The following is a 27,008-nucleotide window of genomic DNA, read 5'->3' as shown; positions in this document are numbered from 1 at the left end:
ACCTCACATGATCCATTCCCTATATAAACCTATATTTTCTCAAGCCTCATGTTTAGAATAAACAAGGTCTCAGGACTGAAACATTTCCATAATGGAATTTCCAAAGTGTTTGCTTGTGTTTTTAACCACAAAGCGTTTTCGTGATAGTGAAATGTATGAATTCTCTTTTGTAGTTATAAGAACAGAACTTTACTTATAGCATACCATCTATAGTTTATTTTACCACTTAATTTTTAAAGGTTCCAGTAGTTCTACTATTATCTGTTGAAGCCCAGTCCAGCAATCTTCTTGTTTAGGTAGAAATGGTACATCCTAAAGCCCTATTTAAAGTGCTTCATTGAATGTACATTAGTATGATGATCATATGGTGAAGTGGATTCTTCCTTCTAATTTTTTGTTAATACACATTTAAGAGATTAGGGTTGGAAACATTATGTAAGAAATGAAGCAGTATAGAGAATGTGAACAGTTTACTTTCTTGAAAGTGATGTAATTTTATTCGTTAAAAATCTAGTGGTTATTCAACTTTTTTCTACATAGCACAATGAACAAGCTCATTCAGTAAAAGAAATTGTCAGTTAATTGAAGACTAAATACAAGTGTGTGTGTGTGTGGCTTTGTAGAAACCCTTCTTTAATATTATTTTTACTTCAGTGTGTACCTCGGGAAAACAGTAATGACAAATGAGCTATGGGTCTTTTCTCTCTCTCTCTCTCTCTCTCTCTCTCTCTCTCTCTCTCTCTCTTGCGCCACAAATTTGCTCGTTTGGTTTTATTAAACAGTTAAATTAAAGAGTACAGTTTTTGTGTTATACTGCATTACCAAGACATAAATGATTGTGTAAAGCTTTATGTAATTGCCTGTTTGTCATTACAGGTGCCAGGCCAAGCCTATGATATCCAAACTTCAGTTTTTACTTTAGTGTACTTAGTTTTGAGCAGTTTTGACATATTCTAATGTACCACCACCTATAATATACAATATTCCAGTAATTGATTACTTTATTTGTGAAGAATTTTATAGTATCCTTTCAGGTTTACTTGTTTCTTCATTTACAATTGTAACCTCCTGTTCTTTTGTTGGTGCTTTAAACAATTTGTTCTTTTACGATCTTATGTGGGATTATCATATCTCCTTTTTCCCTCCTGTTAACTACTGAGGGACTTTTCTAGACATATGCTTACTTGGCTCTATTTTCTTTTAATTTTATTATTACATATTATCAGTAGGAGCTTATTCACATTTTGATTGGTTATTTCAGTGGATATCACTTTATCTTTCACATTTAATTTGCTTTTCTAGAAATTTGAAGAAGCAACTTGGTTCAACCTGTCTCTTGTTTTCCATTTTTGTGCCACACTGTATGTATAAATAGACATGTGTCCCTTGCTTTGTGATAGATGCTCCCCAGGCCCATGGAATCAAAATGCCCTCAATTTTAATTTTCTGTTTGTCATCCAAGTCTGAATATCTAGTGAAAGCTATCTAAAGCAGTTTTGCATCTTCCATATTTGGAACCTAGATGTAGGCTTGTGTATCATCAGCTGAAAAATGTTAATCAACCCCATGATCATCCAACAATAAAGCTAAGCCACTAAAATAAACAGTAAAAAATATCATTCCAAGAAAATCATTAATACTTGCCAAGCTGTTGACATAAAATTTATCATAAAATAAGCTTATTTTTCATATTTTTAAAACTGTATGGTGTTAGGGTAGTGTAAAAAGGTACTCCATTGTCAACATGTTCAAACATTAGAAACACTGGCACCCCCAAAAAAGTCCAGGGTTATAATCTACAAGGTTTAATTACATGAATAGTTCATCAGTAGTCAATTGGTAATGGAACTTCATATTTGCAGGTTACTTTTCACATTCTCTTAGTGAAGTAAAGTTGCTAAAACTAGCAGTTACCTTTCAGAATCCAGGTTATATGAAGGAAGGATTTTACATCTCAATAGAAACCCTTCATGCCCCAGGGGATGGTGAAATGGAGAACGTGAGTGGTGCCGTTCCTGAGTAGCAGCATGTTGAGCCTCAGCGTGATCTTTTCTGGCCAACCCGCAAACCACCTTTCTTATGCTTTATATGGATCCAGTTAACCAGGGATATAGTACCGTACATAGAACAGAATTCTCATCCTAATACTGTATTACATCTGGTTGCTTTTCTCATTTTCCAAGCACTTGAGCATAGACATAAACACATGTATATGATATTCTGCTGGTGTGGGAGAGGTGACCACCTAGCAACTTAGTGAGGAAGCTGCCTCTCTAGCAGCCTTGTTGGGATAATAGTAAAGGTCAGCCATCACTAATCTGGCAATCAGTTCTGTGGTTCCATCGGTAATCCGGCACTAATTTCGGCTAGCATAATTGCATATTTCATCATCATACTGACTCAGAAGTTGTGCAGATGGTTGTAAATCCGCAGTAGCAAGCCAGTGGAGGAGAAAGCAGTGATGAAAATGAGGAAGATGTAGCAGAGAGAGTCTCTGTTGATAGGTTAAATAAGTGTATTCTAACCTAACCACTCTGTAACCTGGCAAACTCTCTAATCCGGCACACTACAGGTCCCAATGATGCCGGATTAGTGATGGCTGACCTGTACCTGTCTGGAAGCCTGGTTGGAAAAGAATATTCATCTGTTCTTTCCAGAATTTCTGGTAATGTTCTACCATATATAAAATAACTAGATTAACAAAGAAAAATGACAAATTTCTGTGGGACTTGCTTACTGGCAACACATTTAATATAATATTAAATGTTTACATTGACCATCCTTTCAAAAATGATAATGGCTTTGAAACCATTCTTTTTTGATTGAAATAAGGGAATACTTGGCCAGGCTAATGTCATTGGAAAAGGGGCCCATGCCCCTCTGCAACATGTATTGGTCAACTTTATCACATTGTCCAAAGTGACTACCAAGGTCCAGTGGGTTCAATTACTGTACATGAATGCAGTATATCAACACTTGAAAACACACACACACATTATAAAATATTCTTACAATTAAACTTTAAATGCTTGTAATTTACTGTTGTATGAGTAAATGGTCCTTTTCCTGGTTAACTTGTCCATAGATATTTAAATGCTTGAATATTTTTGGATGACACATTTCTTATTAATATAGTATTTCCACTGCACTAACGTGTAGATTACAGTTCGCATCCTGGAGTGATCACTTATATCTGTTAATTCTAAGCTCCATAGTGCCCCATCTGGCCACACATAACACTGATACGACTGTCAATGTTGCTGCTAGACATGGTTTAATTTTCATCATTGCTGTTTTTTTCTCAAGGTCTTCAAATGAAACATTAACTGTCCTAGCCTGCAGCTACAGGTGACACTTGTTTTCATTCAAATAACACACTTGTGACTTTGTGTAATTAACTAAGCTGTTTATGTAACAATTTTAAATGGTCCATCTCTCTAATACTGCTCCTGTAAATTAAATAAATTATGAATGTTTGATGGATGAGTTAAGCAGTAAAATTGTTAATAGTGGGAAAGCAGCATGGTTTGATGGAATTACAACCAAGATGCTGACAGCATAGTTAGTGTGATGTGTGTATATGAAACCAGGTAAGGTACTGTCCAAGGGGTGGAAAAGTGCATATACAGGAGAGCACCAACTTTAACAGCCAAGTTCTTGTTTTTTCAAATTACAAATGGATTTTCATTTAAAAAAAAAATAGCGTGGTTATGTTTTGCACATTTGTACTGTGGTTCATGAGATGTAAGATGTTAATTGTTCTGTAAGTGCTCCATTTGTAAGTGTGGGTGTGTGTAAGTTGAGAACCTGTGTAGTTCTTTTATACAAAGGAAAGATAAATTATAAGTGAATGTGAGAGATACTTAAGGTAAAGTGAATAGAAGAATTGTATACAAATTGCACAGAAACCAGCTGGATTTGTGAAGAGAAGAGAGAAGAGGATGTATGGCTCACTTGTTTGTATTGATGGAAATAAGTGAGAAATACTTTTATAAGGGAAAGGAATGGTCTTTCTAATTTATGGGTTTTGAAAAGTGAGGCTCAGGAAATTGACAAGCATTGCAAATGTATAGAGTAAGTGCCATATTTGGGAAAACTGCCAGACATTTTGAGGAAATTTTGTGTTAAAGAAGGATAAGTGTTTCCAGGAAGAGTAAGTCTTTCACAAGGGTATGTGATGTGCCTCGCTGTTAAATATGTTTGGGATTGTAAGCAGAGTGAAGGGGGAAGGAGGGGAAGCGTTTTGATGTTGCTGATGAAGGGCTCTTCCTCTGAGGAATTGGAGCTACCTTTCCCTTCCTCAGTATGAATCTGATTATCTTCAAAGCACTGTATGTATAACCTTTATGGGTTTAGTGCTTACTAATGAAAATAAAAATAAGGATAGTCTTTAGGAAAGGTTCTAACTGATAAGGAATTTTTCTGTTGTGGCTCTTCACAACTACTGTTTGTAGGTGAATGTTACTAAGTGATATGGAGGAAAATCTTTTAACTGCAGAGATTGGAAAAGGAGTTAGGAAGGATGTAAATAGTTGAAAATGAATATTGTTCAGAAAAAGTGAGGTTGAGGGAATAAGTACAAGAATAGAAATGGAAAAAAAAAGATTTATGGAAGTAAATGTATTTTGGTATTTGGATGTAGATGTATCTTTACATAGCATAGTATTTTAAAGCTGTATATGTGAAGACAGTCTACAGAGTTGAAGGTAGTAAAATAGCGTCAGCACACTTCAAACCCATAGAATGTAGGGAAAATAAAAATTGACATATAAGCTAATCTTTTGCATATAAGACAAGGCTTTGCTTTATTCCACCACATTATTATGTACATATAAATTGATGTTTTACCTTGAACTCTTACCTCTAACTCATTAATTTAACTCAGCAGGTAAGAGGATCTTTGGTTTGTTTCTTCATGCCAAAGGTAAGATCTGCTATCACATTAACTGCAAGTTTTAACATGCTAAGTGTTGTGCTCTTATTTACTTGTCTAGTGCAACTGACACCATTCTCATTTTGATATCTTTGCCTTTCTTCCCCTGGTTTGCATGGCAGAATCCTGGCTATATGAAGAAAAACTTTATCATTAGCATTGAGACACTTCATGTTGCTGACATGGGAACAATGGAGAATGTAAGTTTTTTTTTTTTTATTGATTTTTTTTTTTTTTAGGGCTCATGGTAACTTCTGCAATTCATTCTTTGTTAGCTTCTTATTGATGTTAACTAGGTTCATCTTTACTAAGTATTCCCTATAAAGTATCTATATATGTACTAAGAAGTTTGCCATTGGATGAAAAAATGAAAAATAGTTGTTTAAAATTTTATGTGTATTGAATGTGGTGATAATGCTTTTTGTGTATGCTGCATTGAGTTTAAAATGCTTTAACAGGAACTGCAAATGTCTCAGATCAGTGCTGTGTGAAGGTTATAATAAGGATTGAAAATGAAAGTCTTTTCAAGAATGAAGGTAAAAGTCAGAGCATAAGGAGTTAAGATGGTTTGGTCATTAAAAAAGAATAAAGGAAGGTATTAAAGAAGCTGTGTAAACTTGCAGTGAATAGAAAGGCATATAAAGAATGAGGAAGGAATGTATGATGGATATGAGAAGTATTTAAGTTATGCCAAGTAAATTCTGTTAAATTTTGTTATTAACCCTTTCAGGGTTTCGGCCATACTAGTACGGCTTACGCACCAGGGTCCATGACGTACTAGTGTACTCATTAGTTCTAGCGCCTTCAAATCTAGTGAGAGAAAGCTGGTAGGCCTACATATGAAAGAATGGGTCTATGTGGTCAGTGTGCACAGTATAAAAAAAAATCGTGCAGCACACAGTGCGTAATGAGAAAAAAAAAACTTTGACCGTGTTTTTGGATTAAAACAGCGACTTTGCGTTATATTTTCGTATGGTATTTATTGTTGTATTCTAGTTTTCCTGGTCTCATTGTATAGAATGGAAGACATATTACAGAAATTTATATGACTTTGACTGGTTTTACAATGAAAAGTACCTTGAAATTGAGCTCAAAGTAGCAGAAATGTTCGATTTTTACCAAAGTTCAAAAGTAAACAAATCATGCTAAGTGTCCAATACACATCAACTGGTGAGTCTAATATTCTTTCACAAGTGCGCCGATATTATTTATAACATTTCTACACTAATGCAGTAGTCTGCATAACAGTAAATCTTCTAGTTTTTGTGAGAATAAAAATTCAAAGTGGAAAGCAAAAGAAATGTAAGAGGGGCCTGGGGACATGACTAATGAACAGAGGAAATGTTATTTTAGTGCCAGGAATGTCTTTCTTGTTTTTTCTGGACCCTATTTGGAAATTGGCATCTTTTGAAATTTGTGTGAAATTGGCAAAATTGCTAAATTCTGACCACTGTATTGGATAGTTGAAATCGGTAAATTGGTGGTTTCTTGTACTCATTCGATAGAAAAAATGGAGTTCTAGCGAAATAGTTATGATTTTTATCGACAAGTACATTGGAATTGGCCGAAAATAGGGCTCAAAGTGAGCAAAATCACCGATGCTTAAACATCGTCGAGACCGCTAAATTCATGAGAGCATAATTCCATACGTTTTCCATCAAATTTCATACTTTTGGTGTCATTATGATCAGAAAAAGATTCTCTATCATTTCATAAGAATTTTTTTTTTTGAAATTTGGGGGACCCTGAGAACAAGTCTCTGAGTGGGTCTGTGGACCCTGAAAGGGTTAAAATGGTTATGGGATGTTTTCAATAGTTATACCAGCTTTCTTGGTGTTCTTTGCTTGATACTGTATGAATGTATGAATAAAATATTGTTCTATTACAGTTAGGCATTAGTTAAAAACATTGTCCCGTTGCAAATTTTTTTATTATCTTTAAAAATTTGTCATGGAATTATCATACAAGTTTATTAAGTACTACTATATTGTTCATGTAAATAAACAAGTAAATATACATTGTTCATGTATATTTATTTGTGCTAATTATTTATTTGTGATATATCAGCTAGTTATTTCTAATTGTGATGAAAATTGTATAGGTGCATTTGGTCTTGACATTTCACATTTTAGTCTCAAATTCCAGTGGGCTTGTCATAGTCTCATTCCTAAGAAGTAGGCACTTGCTCTGGATTACCAGTCTTTAAAACAGGAAGCTGGTTGCTCTGTAGCCCTCTTTTTTTTATTTTTTCCTTGTTACCCAAGTGTTTCAGGAACTCTTGTACACACTATATTATCCAAGGGTCTCAGTGCCTATTGGATAAAGCTGTGATAACTCATGGGGCCTATATTTAACCCTTTCATTGTCTCGTATGTAGATCTATGCTATTGACACCAGTGTCACTTGCATGGGTGTACATCTTAAGCACAGCACTCTCAAGTATGCTGTGAGCAGTAAATTTTGACATAGACATGAGAGAATAGGTTTGTGGATGAGTGTTCATGGTATGAAAAAAAAAATCCTGCCCCATGCAGAGCATGATGGGAAAAGCAAATCTGTCCTTGTTTGGTTTAAAATAGCAATCTTGAAGTTTTTTCTTAAATGGTTCTCACAGTTTTATTGGTTATTTCCTGGTATCATTTGATAGTGGAAGGTATCTACTGCAATAGAGGTGACTGGTTGGTTTTAGGCCCAAAAGCAGCTTGAAATAGGTTTTTACTAGATCAGCTAAAATTATTGGGACACCTTAACCATGACCAATCATTCCTGGTTATGTATTTTATTTTCTGAGAAATAGGATAAAATTTCGATGATTTTTTTTGTGTGTGATGGTGGATTCAAAATGGAGGGCAAGTGTAATATATAGGAGAGACCTGGAGACATTATTACTGAACTGAGGATAGCTTGCTTTAGTTGCTGGAATATATTATACAGTATTTACTTTATCTGTTTAAATTGGAATTGTTACATAAAATTACTGATTTCTGGTAGCAGAATGGGAAGTTTCTCATGCTCAGTTGATAGAATGGAAGGTGTACTACCAAAATAACTATGAATTTGGTCAAATTAATTAATGGAATTGGCTTAAAGTAGGACTCAGTGAGTGAAATTACCTATGCTTAAATCACATCCAGACTGCCAGCTTTTAATTAATGATTGGATTATCCCAGTGGAACCTGGTCTTCAGGATGACAGAAGGAACTGGTCTGCTTGACAAGGAAGGCTGCACCAACAATAATTAACTTTCTTCTTCAGTGAACTTGGGCTTTTGAACTTCAATCCTTATCTCCTAGATGCTCTAGAGTATCTCCCTCACATAAGTATAAATCCAGTACATGAATTTAGAAATTCAAGTAATGTTGTCTATTTTTGCCTTAACCCTTTGAGGGTCGACAGGCCCTCTCCGAGACTCGTTCTCAGGGTCGGCCAAATTTAACCCTTAAACGGTCCAAACAGATCGACGTTCAAATTCGTAGTGCTACAAAAGTAGATCTACTTTTTTTTACATATTTTCAAATATAACCAAAAAAAAATGTACATAAAAATTTTTTTTACACATTTTCAAATGTAAAACAAAAAAAAGGTCTACATTTTTTTACATACTTTCAGATGTTGAAAAAACGTATATATACGTTTGGACCATTTAAGGGTTAAAAAAAAAAATAATTTTTTCTTATGAAAAGATAGAGAATCTTTTCCCGATCATAATGACACCAAAAATATGAAATTTGATGGAAAACTTACGGAATTATGCTCTCGCGAAGTTAGCGGTCTCGGCGATGTTTACGGATCGGCGATTTTGCCCACTTTGAGCCCCATTTTCGGCCAGTTCCACTGTACTAGTCGACAAAAGATATGAATATTTTGCTAGAACTCCATTTTTTTTCTATTGAATGAGTGCAAGAAACCACCCATTTACCAATTTCAACTATCCAGTACAGTGGTCAGAATTTAGCAATTTTGCCAATTTCACACAAATTTCAAAAGATGCCAATTTCCGAATAGGGTCCAGAACAAACAAGAAATACATTCCTGGCACTAAAATGACATTTCCTCTGTTCATTAGTCACGTCTCAAGGCCCCTCTTACATTCTTTTGCTTTCCACTTTGAATTTTTATTCTCACAAAAAATAGAAGATTTACTGTTATGCAGACTACTGCATTATTGTAAAAAATGGTATGAATCATATTGGCGCACTTGCAAAAGAATATTAGACTCGCCAATTGACGTTTATTGGACGCTTGGCATGATTTGTTTACAGTGGACCCCCGCATAGCGACCTTAATCCGTGCAAGAGGGCTGGCTGTTATGCGAAATGTTCGGTATGTGAATGAATTTTCCCCATAAGAAATAATGGAAATCAAATTAATCCGTGCAAGACACCCAAAAGTATGAAAAAAAAATTTTTACCACATGAAATATACATTTTCCTACACACAAAGAGAAGGATACATGCACAATAGTAGAGTAGTACATGCACAATATATATTGTGCATGTACTACTCTACTAAATGAAGAATAAATGACACTTACCTTTATTGAAGATGCAGCAATGACTGATGAGACACTGTGTCCTGGGAGTGCCTTTTCCTCCTGAGTACTGTAGGTCCTGTTTGGTATTTTCTTCCAGAACAGGCCTTATCACACTGTGTATGCCACTACGATTCTTAAATCTCTCAAACCAACATTTGCTGGCTCTAAATTCACCAATATGAGCACTAGTTCCAGGCATTTTCCCTGTTCACCTGGGTGTTAGTCGACTGGTGTGGGTTGCATCCTGGGAGACGAGATTAAGGACCCCAATGGAAATAAGTTAGACAGTCTTCGATGACGCACTGACTTTTTTGGGTTATCCTGGGTGGCAAATCCTCTGGGGTTAATTGTTTCTTGGTATTCTCAATAAGCCACACCAACAACGGTGGTACAGCAGCAGCAGCAGCTGACGGTGGTACAGCAGCAACAGACGATGCTACAGCAGCAACAGACGATGCTACAGCAGCAACAGACGATGCTACAGCAGCAACAGACGATGCTACAGCAGCAGCAGACGATGCTACAGCAGCAACTGACGATGTTACAGCAGCAGCAGACGATGCTACAGCAGCAGCAGCAGCAGACGATGCTACAGCAGCAGCAGCAGCTGACGGTGGTACAGCAGCAACAGACGATGCTACAGCAGCAACAGACGATGCTACAGCAGCAGCAGACGATGCTACAGCAGCAGCAGCAGCAGACGATGCTACAGCAGCAGCAGCAGCTGACGGTGGTACAGCAGCAACAGACGATGCTACAGCAGCAACAGACGATGCTACAGCAGCAGCAGACGATGCTACAGCAGCAGCAGACGATGCTACAGCAGCAGCAGACGATGCTACAGCAGCAACTGACGATGTTACAGCAGCAGCAGACGATGCTACAGCAGCAGCAGCAGCTGACGGTGGTACAGCAGCAACAGACGATGCTACAGCAGCAGCAGACGATGCTACAGCAGCAGCAGACGATGCTACAGCAGCAGCAGACGATGCTACAGCAGCAGCAGACGATGCTACAGCAGCAGCAGACGATGCTACAGCAGCAGCAGACGATGCTACAGCAGCAGCAGACGATGCTACAGCAGCAGCAGACGATGCTACAGCAGCAGCAGACGGTACTACAGCAGCAGCTGACGGTGGTACAGCAGCAGCAGCTGACAGTGCAGCAGCAGCTGACAGTGCAGCAGCAGCTGACGGTGGTACAGCAGCAGCAGCAGCAGCTGTACCACCAATAGTAGCGATGGTTGATTGGGGTTTATTATACAACCTGGCCAGCTCGGAGACACGCACTCCACTTTCATACTTATCAATGATCTTTTTCTTCATCTCCATAGTAATTCTCACCCTTATTGCTGTAGGGTTGGCACTAGAAGCTTTCTTGGGGCCCATGGTCACTTATTTTCCAGAAAAAATCACCAAAAACACTGTAATAATACGAAATGTTCTGATTGTATGCTTGGATGTTACCGCGGAGGCTGGCTGGTAAACAATGCCACCGGCGGAACATGTGAGCGTGGCTCAGGCCGCACATTGGACGCGTCTCGGACGAAGGGCGGTGAGCGGGTTTTTGGGCGGTATGCGAGGCAAAATTTTTGCGATCAAAGCGTCCGGTATGCGGATTGTACGGTATGCAATGCGTCCGGTATGCGGGGGTCCACTGTACTTTTGAACTTCGGTAAAAATCGAACATTTCTGCTACTTTGAGCTCAATTTCAAGGTACTTTTCATGGTAAAACCAGTCAAAATCATCTCAATTTCCATGATATGCCTTCCATTCTATAAAATGAGACCAAGAAAACTAGAATACAACAATAAATACCATACGAAAATACAGTGCAAAGTCGCTGTTTTATTCCAAAAAAAACGGTCAAAGTTTTTTTTTTTCTCATTATGCACTGTGTGCTGCAGAATTTTTTTTATACCATGCACACTGACCACATAGACCCATTCTTTCATATGGAGGCCTACCAGCTTTCTACCACTAGATTTGAGGGCGCTAGAATTTAGGCATACTAGTACGTCAAAAACCCTGGGCCGTAAGCCGTTCTAGTACGTCCGAAACCCTCAAAGAGTTACTCTTCCTGTTCTGTCTACTAGTATTGCTTAACTCCATTGATAAGCTGGTAGGGAAAGATTGAGTCCTTTCCTGAATACAGTATTAGTTTTAGAAATTTCGTATTCACATAGCTGTGGCTGTTGAAGGAGGGTGCACATCACAAGAAATAGGTTAACCTATGTAAAGCTAGGTATCTTGTGAAAAGGTATGATAAAAGGCATTGTGGGCATTAAAATCACCTGTGTTCCAACCCCTTCAGGTTAATTAACTTTTTCTCAGTGTAGCAGTGGTCTGGAGATATCGAGGTACTCCCAGCACTATGCTATCTTGGCAATGACAGTGGGTTTGACTTTCCCTCATTCTTTCTTTCAAGGCACATAGAGATGCACTGCAGAAGAATTAAATGTTGTCAGATATCAGAACAGCTAGGCAGCTATTGATAAACCTAATCATCTTTGATAGAAGGATCTCTGCAAGTGAGGCATGCATTATATTAACCATCTTTATAATGTGCTGTAAAAGTGGAGTAATGTAAGTGCGGGATAGTAAGCTTGTATATTTTTTGGCAAGCAAGACTAAAATAGTACACCCTTGATTTAATGGACCAAAGGGGAGAGGGTGGAATGGGTGGCCAGTAATGACAGTAGTGGTAGATATGATTGTTTTACTGTGATTGTAATAATGAGATTTTGCTGTGATTGTAGTAATTAGCAATTCTGTAACAATTGCATCTTGTCTATCGGTTTCCAAATTAACTGAACGTGCAGATTTTGTCTTGTATTTCCACAATTCGTTAAATTGAAGTCCATTAAAGAAAGGTTTACTGTACGTGGGACAGTGTGTACAGGTGTTAAAAAAGCTAAAATATTGTACAGCTGCCATATGTCATGAATGGCAAAAGGGAGGAATTCCATGGGAATTGACCTTGGGTTTCAGGCAAGCCTATCACCACTGACTCGTGAAGTCATAATGACACGGTTACAAGCAAACCATACCACGGGCGGGGATTGAACTCGTGGCGAGTGAGTCTTAAAATTGCAGGCCAACGCAAAAGCCACTGGGTCAGCTGGCTATGATAAGATTCGTCCAGCTAGGTATATTTATACATCATAGAGAGGTTAGCATGGGCCCCACTGTGACCACAAATGCAAATTTTTACAGATGAATCTGGTTCCGGCATGACCGTAATGAACTCTAGCTCGAGTCCCCTCAAAACCATCATCATGACTTACAAAATCGTATTGATACGATTGCAAACGAACCATATCATATTTTAGCCAGCTGGCACAGTGGCTTACGTACTGGCTTGGGGTTTCAAGACTCGCTCGCCGTGAATTTAATCCCTGCCTGTGATATGGTTTGTCACCTCTACATCACCAATTATTGAAACCATTGTAACCAGATCTGTCAGTATTTGTAAAATCAAATCAAACATTTGCAAAAATAATTAGTCATAGGTAAAGGACAAATGCAGGCATAATATACATAGTAATACTTAACCAAGACACAATAATATGGTCTTTGTAAAACTTCCTGTTTGGTGGGAGTCATAGAGGTAAAAAAAAAAAAGTTGAGGCAAAAATAGGTAATATACCAGTATATAGTGGTACCAACAATTTATATGGCTTTGAGGTATGAGTTTTAAACACTACAGTGAGATGTAGGCTAGAGGCAGTGGAGACATCATGTTTGAGAGCAGTGTGAGGTGTGAATATCATGTAGAGAATTCAATGTGTAGAAATTTAAAGGCAATGTGGGGTAACCAAGGGTATAATTGAGAAGGATGAAGAGTTACTAGTGGTTTGGGCATGTAGGTAATACAGAGGGTGTATAAATCTGGAGAGGAAGGTAGGAGGGGTAGGGGTTGTCCAAGGAACAGTTGGAGGGAGGGGGTAGAAGAGTATGGTTTAGGTGCTTGAGCATCCAGCAGGCTAGTGTGAGCATGTTACAGAAAATGGACATGATTATTTAATGAATGTGCTGTTGGAGTGTGAGCAAGGAAACTTTCAAGAAGGTATACAGAAAAACTGGTTAGTTGGACTTGTGGAGGTGGGAAGGGTAGTGCCTGCAGCCATACAGGTAATGGTGTATGTGATTGTATCCTTAAGAATATCAAAAGCAGATTGATACTTTTGTATTCACACAAGGGAGAGAGCGAGAGCACGAATAGCAGTAATTTCAAGTTGTCAGAGGCGCTTGTCAATAGACACTTGACCTGTTGTGTTTTGTATGTACTTGCCTATTTCTGGTTGCAGGGGTTGAGTCACAGCTCCTGGCCCCGCCTCTTCGCTTGTCACTACTACATCCACTCTCTCTCCCTGCTCTGTGTTTTATCGTACTTCTTAAAGCTATGTACGGATCCTTCTTCCACTACGTCTCTAGATTGTTCCATTTCCTGACATTTCTGACTGAAGAAATACTTCCTAACATCTCTTTGATTCATCTGAGTTTTCAACTAACAGTTGTGGCCTCTTGTTGCTGTGTCCCATCTCTGAAACCTTCTATCCCTGTCCACTTTATCAGCTCCTCTCAGTACTATTTTATATGTTATTATGCCCTCCCTATCCCTCCTGTCCTCCAGTGTCATAAGATTGAGTTCCCTTAACCTCTCCTTGTAGGACATACCTTGCAGCTCTGAGACTAGTCTTGTTGCCGTTCTCTAATTTCTTGACATGCTTGACCAGGTGTAGATTCCAAACTGGTGCTGCATACTCCAGTATGGGCCTGACATACACAATGTATAGAATCTTGAACGATTTCTTACTGAGGTATCGGAACGATTTTCTCAGGTTTGTCAGACGCCCATATGCTGCAGCAGTTCTCTGATTGATGCGTGCTTCAGGAGATGTGCTTGGTATTATACTCGCCCCAAGATCCTTTTCCTTGAGTGAGGTTTGCAGTCTTTGGCCACCTAGCCTATACTCTGTCTGCGGTCTTCTTTGTTCTTCCCCAATCTTCATGGCATTGCATTTGGTGGGATTAAATTCTAGGAGCCAGTTGGACCAAGCTTCAAGCCTGTCCAGGTGTCTGTATTCCTGCCTGGTCTTCATCTGATTTAATTCTCCTCATTAACTTCACATCATCTGCAAACAGGGACACTTCTGAGTCTATCCCTTCCGTCATGTTATTTACATATACCAGCAATAGCACTGGTCCTAGGACTGACCCCTGTGAAACCCCACTCATTACAAGCGCCCACTCGGATGCTTCATCACGTACCATGACTCGTTGTATCCTTAATGTCCGAACTACTCGAGGTGAATACTAGGTCCAGTCTTGCTGGATCATCCTTGCCTCTCTCTGGTAGTGTGTCTTAACATGTTGATGCTTGAGGTTTTCCAGTACCACATCCATCATCTTGACTCTCCATGTTTTCCCAGTCACTCTCCTTGTGATTGAAATCACCCATAACTAGTAACTTTGCTCTCCCCATGTGAGCTCTTCTGGCCACCTCGGCTAGTGTGTGTGTACCATTGCTCTTTTGCTCTCGTCATATTCTTCTCTTGGCCTCCTGCAGTACTGTGGTGGGTTGTACATTACTGCATTTACCACCTTATGGCTCTCAGACTGGATTGTTCCTACTATGTAGTCCCTTTTGTCCATTCCATCCATTCCTTCCATTTCCTCAAATCCCCACTGGTTTTTAATGAGCAGTGCAACTCCCCCCCCCCCTCTGTTCCCACTATCTTTCCTGAGGATTTGATATCCGGGTGGAAAGATTACATCTGTTATCATCCCGAGTTTCGTTTCTGTGAGTGATATTATATCTGGGAATGTCTCCTTGATTCTTTCATGCCACTCCTCACATTTACGTTATTCCAACTGCATTTGTATACCAAACCTTCAACTTCTTTTCTAAAACTGTGGTCTGGGGGGTATGTCGTGTGTGTGTGTGTGTGTGTGTGTGTGTGTGTGTGTGTGTGTGTGTGTGTGTGTGTGTGTGTGTGTGTGTGTGTGTGTGTACTTGCCTATTTGTACTCGCCTATATGTGGTTGCAGGGGTCGATTCATAGCTCCTGGCCCTGCCTCTTCACTGTTTGGTACTAGGTCCTCTCTCCCTGCTCCATGAGCTTTATCAAACCTCGTCTTAAAACTATGTATGGTTCCTGCCTCCACTACATCACTTTTTAGGCTATTCCACTGCCTGACAACTCTGACTGAAGAAATACTTCTTGATGTCTCTTTGACTCATCCGAGTCTTCAGTTTCCAGTTGTGACCCCTTGTTTCTGTGTCCCATTTCTGGGACATCCTGTCTTTGTCCACCTTGTCTCTTTTGCACAGTATTTTATGTTATCATGTCTTCCCTAACCCTCCTGTCCTCCAGTCGTCAGGCCAATTTCCCTTAACCTTTCATAGTAGGACAATCCCCTTAGCTCTGGGACTAGTCTGGTTGCAAACCTTTGCACTTTCTCTAATTTCTTGATGTGCTTGACCAGGTGTAGATTCCAAACTGGTGCTGCATACTCCAGAATGGGCCTGACATATATGGTATACAGAGTCTTGAACAATTCCTTACTGAGGTATCAGATTGCTATCCTCAGGTTTGCCAGACACCCGTATGATGTAACAGTTATCTGATTGATGTGCACCTCAGGAGATGTGCTCAGTATTATACTCACCCCAAGATCTTTATCCTTGAGTGAGGTATGCAGTCTTTGGCCACCTAGACTATAGTACTCTGTGCATTCTTTACCCTTCCCCAGTCTTCATGACTGCATTTGGCAGGGTTAAATTCAAGGAGTCAGTTGCTGGACTAGGCTTGTAGCCTGTCCAGGTCTCTTTGTAGTCCTGCCTGATCCTCGAACGATTTGATTCTCCTCATTAACTTCACATCATCTGCAAACAAGGACACTTCTGAGTCTATTCCTTCCGTTACGTCATTTATGTATTTCAGAAACAGCACAGGTCCTAGGATTGACTCCTGTGGAACCCCGCTTGTCACAGTCGTCCACTCTGACACCTCGTCACGTAGCGTGACTCATTGTTGCCTCCCTGTCAGATATTCTCTGATCCATTGCAGTGCTTTTCCTGTTGTGTGTGCCTGATCCTCTGGTTTTTGCATTAATCTCTTGTGAGGAACTGTGTTGAAGGCCTTCATGCAGTCCAAGAAAATGCAGTCTATCCACCCCTCTCTCTCTTGTCTTACTTCTGTCACCCTGTCATAAAACTCCAGAAGGTTTGTGACACAGGATTTTCCTTCCCTGAAACCATGCTAGTTGTCAATTATGTGCTTTCTAGGTACTCCTTCACTCTCCTGATGATCTTCTCCATGACTTTGCATACTATACACGTTAGTGACACAGGTCTGTAATTTAATACCTTGTGTCTGTCTCCTTTTTTAAAAATTGGGACTACATTTGCCATCTTCCATACTTCAGCTAGTTGCTTAGTTGCAATGGATGTGTTGAAGATCTTTGTTAGTGGCACACACAGCATCTCTCCTCCCTCTCTAAGGACCAAGGACCCACGGAGAGATGTCTGGTCCCACCGCCTTTGAGGTATCAAGTTTACATAGCTTCTTCACCTCCTTCTCCGTTATGTGTACCTCATCCAGCACTTGGTGTACCCCCCCTGTTCTGAATTCCTGGAGTCCTACCTGTTTCCATTGTAAATACTTCTTTTAATCTCATGTTGAGCTCCTCACATGCCTCTTGGTCATTTCTTGTGAACTCCCCACCATCCTTCCTCAGCCTGATTATCTGGTCCTTGACTGTTGTTTTCCTCCTGATGTGGCTGTACAACAGCTTCGGGTCAGACTTGACTTTCAGTGCTGTCATTTTCGTAATGTCGCTGAGTCTCCCTTCTTACTTGCATATTCATTTCTGGCGCTTCGGCTGATCTCTCTATTTTCCTGGGTCCTTTGTCTTCTGTACCTTTTCCATTCTCTGGTGTACCTAGTTTTTGCCTCCCTACACCTTTGTGTGAACCAAGGACTTGTTTTGGTCTTCCCATTATTTCTGTTTCCCTTGGGAACAAACCTCTCCTCTGTCTCCTTGCATTTCTTTTACTGGTTTTCCTGTCAGTTCTCTCTCCCACTGAGCATCTTGCAGGAAGTTCCTCATGCCTGTGTAGTCCTCCCTTTTGTTTTGTAGTTTGGTTTTTCCCATTCTATTCCTGCTACTCTCTCCACTTGTAGCTCAACTACATAATCAAAGCACAGAACCACATGATCACTAGCTCCAAGGGGTCTTTCATACATGATATCCTTGATGTCCAAACTACTCAAGGTGAATACAAGGTCCAGTCTTGCTGGATCATCCTCACACCTCTCTTGTAGTGTGTCTAACATATTGATGCATGAGGTTTTCCAGTACCACATCCATCATCTTGGCTCTCCAAGTTTTGGGACCCCCATGGGGCTCCTGGTTGTCCCAGTCAATCTCCTTGTGATTGAAATCACCCATAACTAGTAACTTTGCTCTCCTCATGTGAGCTCTTCTGGCCACCTCGGCTAGTACTTGCCTAATTGTACTCCCCTAATTGTGGTTGCAGGGGTCAAGACTCAGCTCCTGGCTCTGCCTCTTCACTGAGTGCTACTGGTGTGTGTGTGTGTGTGTGTGTGTGTCAGTGTACTCACCTAGTTGTGGTTGCAGGGGTCGAGTCATAGCTCCTGGCCCCGCCTCTTCGCTGGCCTCTACTGGATCACTCTCCCTGCACCATGAGCTTTATCATACCTCTGCTTAAAGCTATGAATGGATCCTGCCTCCACTACATCGCTTCCCAAACTATTCCACTTCCTGACTACTCTGTGACTGAAGAAATACAGTGGACCCCCGGTTAACGATATTTTTTCAATCCAGAAGTATGTTCAGGTGCCAGTACTGACCGAATTTGTTCCCATAAGGAATATTGTGAAGTAGATTAGTCCATTTCAGACCCCCAAACATACACGTACAAACGCACTTACATAAATACACTTACATAATTGGTCGCATTCGGAGGTGATTATGCGGGGGTCCACTGTACTTCCTAACATCCCTGTGATTCATCCGAGTCTTCAACTTTCAACTGTGTCCCATCTCTGGAACATTGTCTCTGTCCACTTTGTCAATTCCTCTCAGTATTTTATATATTATCATGTTGACCCCTATTTCTCCTGTCCTCTAGTGTCCTCAGGTCAATTTCCCTTAGCCTCTCCTCGTAGGACATACCCCTTAGCTCTGGGACTAGTCTTGTTGCAACCCTTTGCACTTTCTCTAGTTTCTTTACATGTTTGGCTAGGTGTGGGTTCCAAATTGGTGCCACATATTTCAATATGGGCCTAACGTACACAGTGTACAGGGTCCTGAATGATTCCTTATTAAGATGTCGGAATGCTGTTCTTAGGTTTGCTAGGCGCCCATATGCTGCAGCACTTATTTGGTTGATGTGCGCCTCAGGAGATGTGCCTGGTGTTATGCTCACCCCAAGATCTTTTTCCTTGAGTGAGATTTGTAGTCTCTGGCCCCCTAGACCATACTTTGTCTGCGGTTTTCTTTGCCCATCCCCAATCTTCGTGACTTTGCACTTGGTGGGGTTGCACTCCAGGAGCCAATTTCTGGACCAGGCCTGCAGTCTGTCCAGATTCCTTTGTAGTTCTGCCTGGTCCTCGTCTGATTGTATTCTCCTCATCAACTTCACATCATCTGCAAACAGGGACACTTCAGAGTCTATTCCTTCCGTCGTGTCATTCACAGGTGCCAGAAGCAGCACCCTTCCTAGGACTGACACCTGTGGAACACCCCTCATCACAGGCGCCCACTCTGACACCTCGCCATGTATCATGACTCACTGTTGTCTTCCTGACAGGTATTCCCTGATCCATTGTAGTGCCTTCCCTGTTATCCCTGCCTGGTCCTCCAGTTTTTGCACTAATCTCTTGTGTGGAACTGTGTCAAACGCCTTCCTATAGTCCAAGAAAATACAATCTACCCACCCCTCTCTCTCTCTTGTCTTACTGCTTTCACCTTGTCATAGAACTCCAGTAAGTTTGTGACACAGGATTTCCCGTCCCTGAATCTGTGTTGGCTGTTGTTGATAAGCTCATTCCTCTCTAGGTATTCCACCACTCTTCTGATAATCTCCATGACTTTGCATACTATACATGTCAGTGACACTGGTCTGTAGTTTAGTGCTTCATGTCTGTGTCCTTTTTTAAAAATTGGGACTATATTTGCTGTCTTCCATATCTCAGGTAATCTCCCTGTTTCAATAGATGTGTTGAATATTGTTGTTAGGAGTACACATAGCACTTCTGCTCCCTCTCTCAGGACCCATGGAGAGATGTTATCCGGCCCCATCACCTTTGAGGCATCTAGCTCGCTCAGCAGCCTCTTCACTTCATCCTCAGTTGTATGTATTGTGTCCAGCACATGATGTACCCCACCTCTCCATCTTTCTGGAGTCCCTTCTGTCTCCTCTATGAACACTTCTCTGAATCTTGTGTTGAATTTCTCACATACTTCGTGGTCATTTCTTATGATCTCTCCTTTCTTCCTTTGCCTGATTACCTGGTCCTTGACTGTTTTCTTCCTGATGTGGCTGTACAACAGCTTCAGGTCAGATTTGGCTTTCGCTGCTATGTCATTTTCATACTGACGTTGGGCCTCCCTTCTTACCTGTGCATATTCATTTCTGGCTCTACAACTGCTCTCCTTATTCTCCTGGGTCCTTTGCCTTCTGTATTTCTTCCATTCCCTAGCACACTTTGTTTTGGCCTCCCTGCACCTTTGGGCGAACCACGGGCTCATCCTGGCTTTTTCATTATTCCTGTTACCCTTGGGTACAAACCTCTCCTCAGCTTCCTTGCATATTGTTGTCACATATTCCATCATCCCATTTACTGACTTCCCTGCCAGTTCTCTGTCCCACTGAGCCTCGTTCAGGAAGTTCTTTATTGCTGCGTAGTACCCTTTCTTGTAGTGTGGCTTCATTTGTCCGGCTCTTCCTGCTTCCCCCTCCACTTGTAACTCTACTGTGTATTCGAATCTTAAAACTACATGACCACTGGCCCTGAGGGGTCTTTCATATATGATGTCCTCAATATCTGCACTACTCAAGGTGAATACTAGGTCCAGTCTCGCTGGTTCATCCTCTCCTCTCTCTCGGGTAGTGTCCCTTACATGTTGGTACATAGTTTTCCAGTACCACCATCATCATCTTGGCCCCCATGTGGCTCCAAGTTCTCCCAGTCGATTTCCTTGTGGTTGAAGTCACCCAGGATCAGTAGCTTTGCCCTGCTCGCATGAGCCCTTCTGGCCACTTAAGCCAGCGTGTCAACCATCGCTCAATTACTCTCATCATACTCTTGCCTTGGCCTCCTGCTTTTCTGTGGTGGGTTATACGTCACTGCAATTACCACCTTGGGACCTCCAGACTGAAGCATTCCTACTATGTAATCTCATGCTTCTCCTGTCTCCTCTCTCCTGCTCATCAAAATCTCATTGGTTTTTAACCAGCAGTGCCACTCCTCCACCTCTTCTGTTCCCTCTGCCTTTCCTCAGGATCTGATATCCAGTTGGAAAGATAGCATCTGTTATCATACCTGTGAGCTTGGTTTCTTTGAGAGCTATGATGTCTTGTGATGCCTCTTTGACTCTTTCATACCACTCCTCCTGCATATTTGTTATGCCATCAGTGTTGGTGTGCCATACCTTCAGTTTCCTCTCCAACACTGTTTTTTGGAGGGTCTGTGAGGGTGGGGGACCTGCCAGTGTACTGTGGGCTTCTATAGCTGAGTGTTGGGTGGGAGCTATGGGTGTCGATTGTGGTTTGTGTTGGGATAACATGATTGGTTGTGGGGTTCTGGGGATGGTTGTGTGTGTGCTTTCTCTTGTTGCTCTGTCCTGCTCTGGTTGTCCTCTGCTGATAGTCCTTGTCTCTCTTCCTAGCTCCTTTCGCTTTTTTGTCCTCTCCCTCAGGAGAGGACAAAATGTGAAAGTCTATCTAGGAACACCCCCTTGTGGCTTCTCTTGGAGGATCCTGTTCTGCACTGTTTCTGTCCTGAAAATCAGCTTGATCAGTCGTTTTCTTCCCTTCGAGTACCCCTCTATTCTCTGAAAATTTACAATCTCAGACATGTCCTCTTCACCTATTTCTGTGATGATCATCTCAACCTTTCTTTCTGCCTGCCATCTTTCAGTGTGTGTCCTTCCCTCGCTCTCCTGAAGCCCGTGTGTGAGTACGTGTGTGAGTACGTGTGTGAGTACGTGTGTGAGTACGTGTGTGAGTACGTGTGTGAGTACGTGTGTGAGTACGTGTGTGAGTACGTGTGTGAGTACGTGTGTGAGTACGTGTGTGAGTACGTGTGTGAGTACGTGTGTGAGTACGTGTGAGAGTACGTGTGTGAGTACGTGTGTGAGTACGTGTGTGAGTACGTGTGTGAGTACGTGTGTGAGTACGTGTGTGAGTACGTGTGTGAGTACGTGTGTGAGTACGTGTGTGAGTACGTGTGTGAGTACGTGTGTGAGTACGTGTGTGAGTACGTGTGTGAGTACGTGTGTGAGTACGTGTGTGTGTACGTGTTTGTATGTGTACGTGTGTGTGTGCGTGCGTGCATGTGTTTACATGTACGTGTGTGTGTGTGTGTGTGTGTACAAGATGCCTAATTGTACTCACCTAATTGTGGTTGCAGGGGTCAAGACTCAGCTCCTGGCCCCACCTCTTCACTGGGTGCTACTAGGTCCTCTCTCTTTCTGCTCCATGAGCTTTATCATACCTCAGCTTAAAGCTATGTATGGTTCCTGCCTCCACTACCTCACTTGCTAGGCTGTTCTACTTCCTGACTATGAAAGAAATACAGTGGACCCCCGCATAACGATGGCATCACATAGCGATTTTTCCGCATACCGATTACTTTTATCGCAAAATTTTTGCCGCGCATACCGATTAAAAACCCGCTTACCGATTTTCGTCCGAGACGCGTCCAATGTGCCCTCACATGTGCCGGCCGTCCCATTGTTTACCAGCCAGCCTCCGCGGTAACATCCAAGCATACACTCGGAATATTTCGTATTATTACAGTGTTTTCGGTGCTGTTTCTGGAAAATAAGTGACCATGGGCCCCAAGAAAGCTTCTAGTGCCAACCCTGTGGTAAAAAGGGTGAGAATTAGTATGGAAATTAAGAAAGATTTTGAAGGGTTTGGGGCTAACCCTGAGAAGCCTATGCCAGTTGTGGAATCCATTGTGCCTACTTCAAAGATTAAGGAAATGTGTGCACAGTGGGTTGAACTGCAAACCTTTATAGATGAAAATCACCCTGACACAGCTGTTGCAAGCCGTGCTGGTGACTATTTCAATGACAATGTTATGGCCCATTTTAGGAAAGTCTTGAAGGAACGGGAGGTACAGAGCTCTATGGACAGATTTGTTGTGCGACAGAGGTCCAGTGACTCTCAAGCTGGTCCTAGTGGCACTAAAAGAAGAAGGGAAGTAACCCCAGAAAAGGACTTGCTACCTCAAGTCCTAATGGAAGGGGATTCCCCTTCTAAACAGTAAGAAGATAATGCTCTCCCCTCCTCCCATCCCATCAATCATCACCAGATCTTCAATAAAAGTAAGTGTCATTTAATTGTGCATGCCTTTTTCAGTTTGTGTGTATTAAAATTAACATTTCATGTGGTAAAAAAAAAATTTTTTCATACTTTTGGGCGTCTTGCCCGGATTAATTTTATTTCCATTATTTCTTATGGGGAAAATTCATTCGCATAACGATTATTTCGCATAACGATGAGCCCTCTTGCACGGATTAAAATCGTTAACCGGGGGTCCACTGTACTTCCTAACATCCCTTTGACTCGTCTGCGTCTTCAACTTCCAATTGTGATCCCTTGTTTGTGTGTCCCCTCTCTGGAACATCCTGTCTCTGTCCACCTTGTCTATTCCACACTGTATTTTGTATGTTGTTATCATGTCTTCCCTAACCCTCCTGTCCTCCAGTGTCGTCAGGCCGATTTCCCTTAACCTTTCTTCGTAGGACATTCCCCTTAGCTCTGGAACTAATTTTATCGCAAACCTTTGCACTTTCTGTAATTTCTTGACGTGCTTGATCAAGTGTGGGTTCCAAACAGGTGCTGCATACTCCAATATGGGCCTCACATACACGGTGTACAGTGTCTTGAATGATTCCTTACTAAGGGTTTGGAACGCTATTCTAGGTTTGCCAGGCGCCCATATGCTGCAGCAGTTATCTGGTTGATGTGTGCTTCCAGAGATGTGCTTGGTGTTATACTCACCCCAATATCTTTCTGCTTGAGCGAGGTTTGCAGTCTTTGGCCACTTAGCCTATATTGTCTGCTGTCTTCTTTGCCCTTCCCCGATCTTTATGACTTCGCATTTGGCAGGGTTAAATTCGAGAAGCCAGTTGCTGGACCAGGTGTCCAGCCTGTCCAGGTCTCTTTGAAGTCCTACCTAATCCTCATCTGATTTAATTCTCCTCATTAACTTCACATCATCTGCAAACAGGGACACTTCTGAGTCTAACCCTTCCATCATGTCATTCACATATACCAGAAATAGCACAGGTCCTAGGACCGACCCCTGTGGGGCCCAGCTAGTCACAGGTGCCCACTGTGATACCTCATCACGTACCATGACGTGTGTGTGTGTGTACTCGCCTCACCTAATTGTGGTTGCAGGGGTCGAGACTCAGCTCCTGGCTGGATGTGTTTGTGTGTGTGTATATGTGTGTGTTTGTGTGTGTGTGTGTGTGTAAGTGTAAAATATAAATTATATATGGTATATACTCTATAATTATTTTTACTTTCGAGTGAGTCGCCTTATCAGTAATGGAAAGGTCTTAATGAAGTATCATAAATATAGTATTATTTTCTAGAAATAAGAAAATGGAAATTGTTAGCAGTATTGAAGCCAACCTTTGTATTTTAATAACTTTTAACAAAACTCTTGCAGGCACATGAACTGTCGGGGGAAAAACTGAGACTGCGGGAGGTAGTACCCATTGACATATCCAACGACCCTGTAAAGACTGCGGACTACAAACCAGATGAAGACCCAACCAAGTTTAAATCTGAGAAGACTGGTCGAGGGCCTCTACAAGGCCCTGAGTGGTGGAAAAAGGTTGCACTGTTCATTTCGTATGCTCATACTTTGTTCACCCTTTTATTAAATTAATTTATTGTATAATTCTGTAGAATGAGTTCCCATTATTCATAGTTTGTTCCTCAGCACGTTGTATGGTGGGATATTTGTGAAAGTATACTCTGTGTTCCCAAGGCCATGGCATATATTATTGTGCAGGGAGCTGTGGCTTACAGTTTACTTTAAGATAATAAAAAGGATGAGGTAGAGTTCTGTTGGTGTTGTGGTTCAAGTAAAAATATTTTTTTTTTGAGGATCATCAGTATCCTAATCCTGAAGTGGTTACTGTTGTGGTGGTGTAAATAGGGGAGTGTGTGGATGATGATTTAAGTGATAGAAACTGCTCATTTCATGGTAGGGCATAAACAGCTTTTCCACTTCTTGTGACCCTGATCTCAGCTCCATTATTAAACCCCGGTTTCATTTTTACATACACAGTGGACCCCCGGTTAACTATATTTTTTCACTCCATAAGTATGTTCAGGTGCCAGTACTGACCGAATTTATTCCCATAAGGAATATTGTGAAGTAGATTAGTCCATTTCAGACCCCCAAACATACACGTACAAACGCACTTACATAAATACACTAACATAATTGGTCGCATTCGGAGGTAATCGTTATGCGGGGGTCCACTGTACTACCAGAGCCGCTTTCAGAGCCAACATAATTTTTTTTTAATTAACCTTTAAATTTCTTTCAACAGGGATTTCACTTACCTCTACTGCCTCAACTTTAGCATTACATAAATTTCTTCATTGGTCATCTTGCTGTCTGATTCAAGCTGGTCCTCACCATCTGTATTCTCTCGAGTCAAAACCCTTCCCTCTAATCTGATGCACTAGTCTCTGACTCCTTCCCATCTCATAAACATTTAAAATCTTGTATGGTACACTGGCAAACTTTAAAATAACCTTTAGATATATAACTGGAGTCAAAATTGGAATGCAAAATGAATGAAAATACCAAAAAAGCCATTGTTGGCTGATGAGAAAATAGGATACATATTAACCACATTAGATCATAAGAGGATATGAAAAACTTTGATTTTATGGTATCAATAACAGGGAGAACATAGGCTGCAATTATTGTAAACAGAGAGAAAGCATATCTAAAAGGTACAGGCAAAGTTTTTATTTACAGTGGTTGATAATGGAATTGGAAAAGAACTAGCAAGTGATGATTGTGGGAAATTTTAAAACTGATAGATTAAGCTGAAGGGTGGACACTTGTAGTATCTAAAAGGAATTCATATAAACTATTTCACTCAGCATTCCCTAATCTCTCTCCCCTCCTCTTCCTCCCCAATATATAATGTTAGCACAGCCTGAAATACCTTGCCACAATGATATAAGTCATGTGAACAAGCACATTTAACACTTGTACTTTTTCAATGAATTTCATAAAAAATTTCATCCCATAGGTAGAAAACTTGTCTTCCCCACTTAGTCATGATAGTTGAGTAACAACCAAGGGTAATATTAGCAATAATTAAGGGATTTAATTGTTGTATGAGTAGGACCTTGCTCGAAGAATCCTTTCATGATAGAATCCAAGTCTAGATACTGGGCTCATTATCTGAATGTCAACTTGATCATCAGAAATTCCTTCAGAGTAAAACTGAATACATGTGAACAAAAGTGCAAACAAACAAATGCAATGTCATGCTGTTTCTTGTCCAGTTTTTGAAAATTTTGCTGTTTTGAAATTTTATTTTTTTTACAACCTATTAATCATGGCTGATAAGAGGAAAAGTTCTACAAATGGTAAAGGTGCTTCCAGAAATACACTAGGAAGCCTGAAACAAATCATAATAGGGTGTCTAATAGCTGTAGCATAATTTTGTTTCAGAGCATAAACTTGGTGTGTAGATAGATATGTAGTGAAACATTTCCTCAATATCTTCATTGTGCATATGCATCTTTATCTACATACTGTCAGTATCACCATACCTCTCCAGTCATTAATAAAACTGGGGTCATATTTAGGTTATAATCCCCTCCCCTTCCCCAGTTGTAACATTGCATCTATGGAAAATAGTATTCACCTTACAAGCTTCCTCTCTAAATTGTGGGTTTGTTACTAAGTGAATTCCCCATTTATGTATTTAATACTCTTTTAATTATGTGAATTCTTTACTTATTGCTGTAGCACTATATACATTTTTTCTTGCAGTTAAATTTATCTCTTATTTTTTAATTTTGAAATTTAGCAACTTCAATTTTCATTAAATAAAAAACTGTAAATTACAGTAAAGATGAAAGTAAATTTTTTAGTGCCCTTTCTCATTCTTTAGGATATCAGTATTGCAAGGAAGATTATTAAATACTGTGTAGAGCCAGAACATGACAGAAATTATTATAAATGTACTCACCTCTGCCTTCTAAACCTTGAAAGATTATTTGGGT

General features: G+C 40.7%; 1 protein-coding gene across 6 annotated transcripts in view; it reads left to right on the top strand.

Annotated features, from left to right (window-relative positions):
- LOC128686363 (phosphatidylinositol transfer protein beta isoform) overlaps positions 1 to 27,008 on the top strand; it is a 62,146-nt gene that overhangs the window by 28,257 nt on the left and 6,881 nt on the right. For 2 of the 6 annotated variants that reach the window (XR_011392642.1, XM_053773218.2), the window contains exons 5-7: positions 1,922 to 1,999; positions 5,056 to 5,133; positions 24,412 to 24,579. Coding sequence is in view for 5 of the 6 variants with exons in the window: in XM_053773218.2 (XP_053629193.1) it covers positions 1,922 to 1,999; positions 5,056 to 5,133; positions 24,412 to 24,579 (324 nt within the window). In the remaining variant the exon portion in view is untranslated. Of the gene's footprint in view, positions 1 to 1,921; positions 2,000 to 4,888; positions 4,925 to 5,055; positions 5,134 to 24,411; positions 24,580 to 27,008 lie in introns of all 6 variants that reach the window. The other 4 variants (XM_070090202.1, XM_053773219.2, XM_053773220.2 and 1 more) reach the window with 4 other exon arrangements.

Source organism: Cherax quadricarinatus, chromosome 31 (genome assembly GCF_038502225.1).
Source record: "Cherax quadricarinatus isolate ZL_2023a chromosome 31, ASM3850222v1, whole genome shotgun sequence".
Classification (NCBI taxonomy): Eukaryota; Metazoa; Arthropoda; class Malacostraca; order Decapoda; family Parastacidae; genus Cherax; species Cherax quadricarinatus.
The sequence above is the reverse complement of the archived record's forward strand: the minus strand, read 5'-3'. Positions and strand labels throughout refer to the sequence as shown.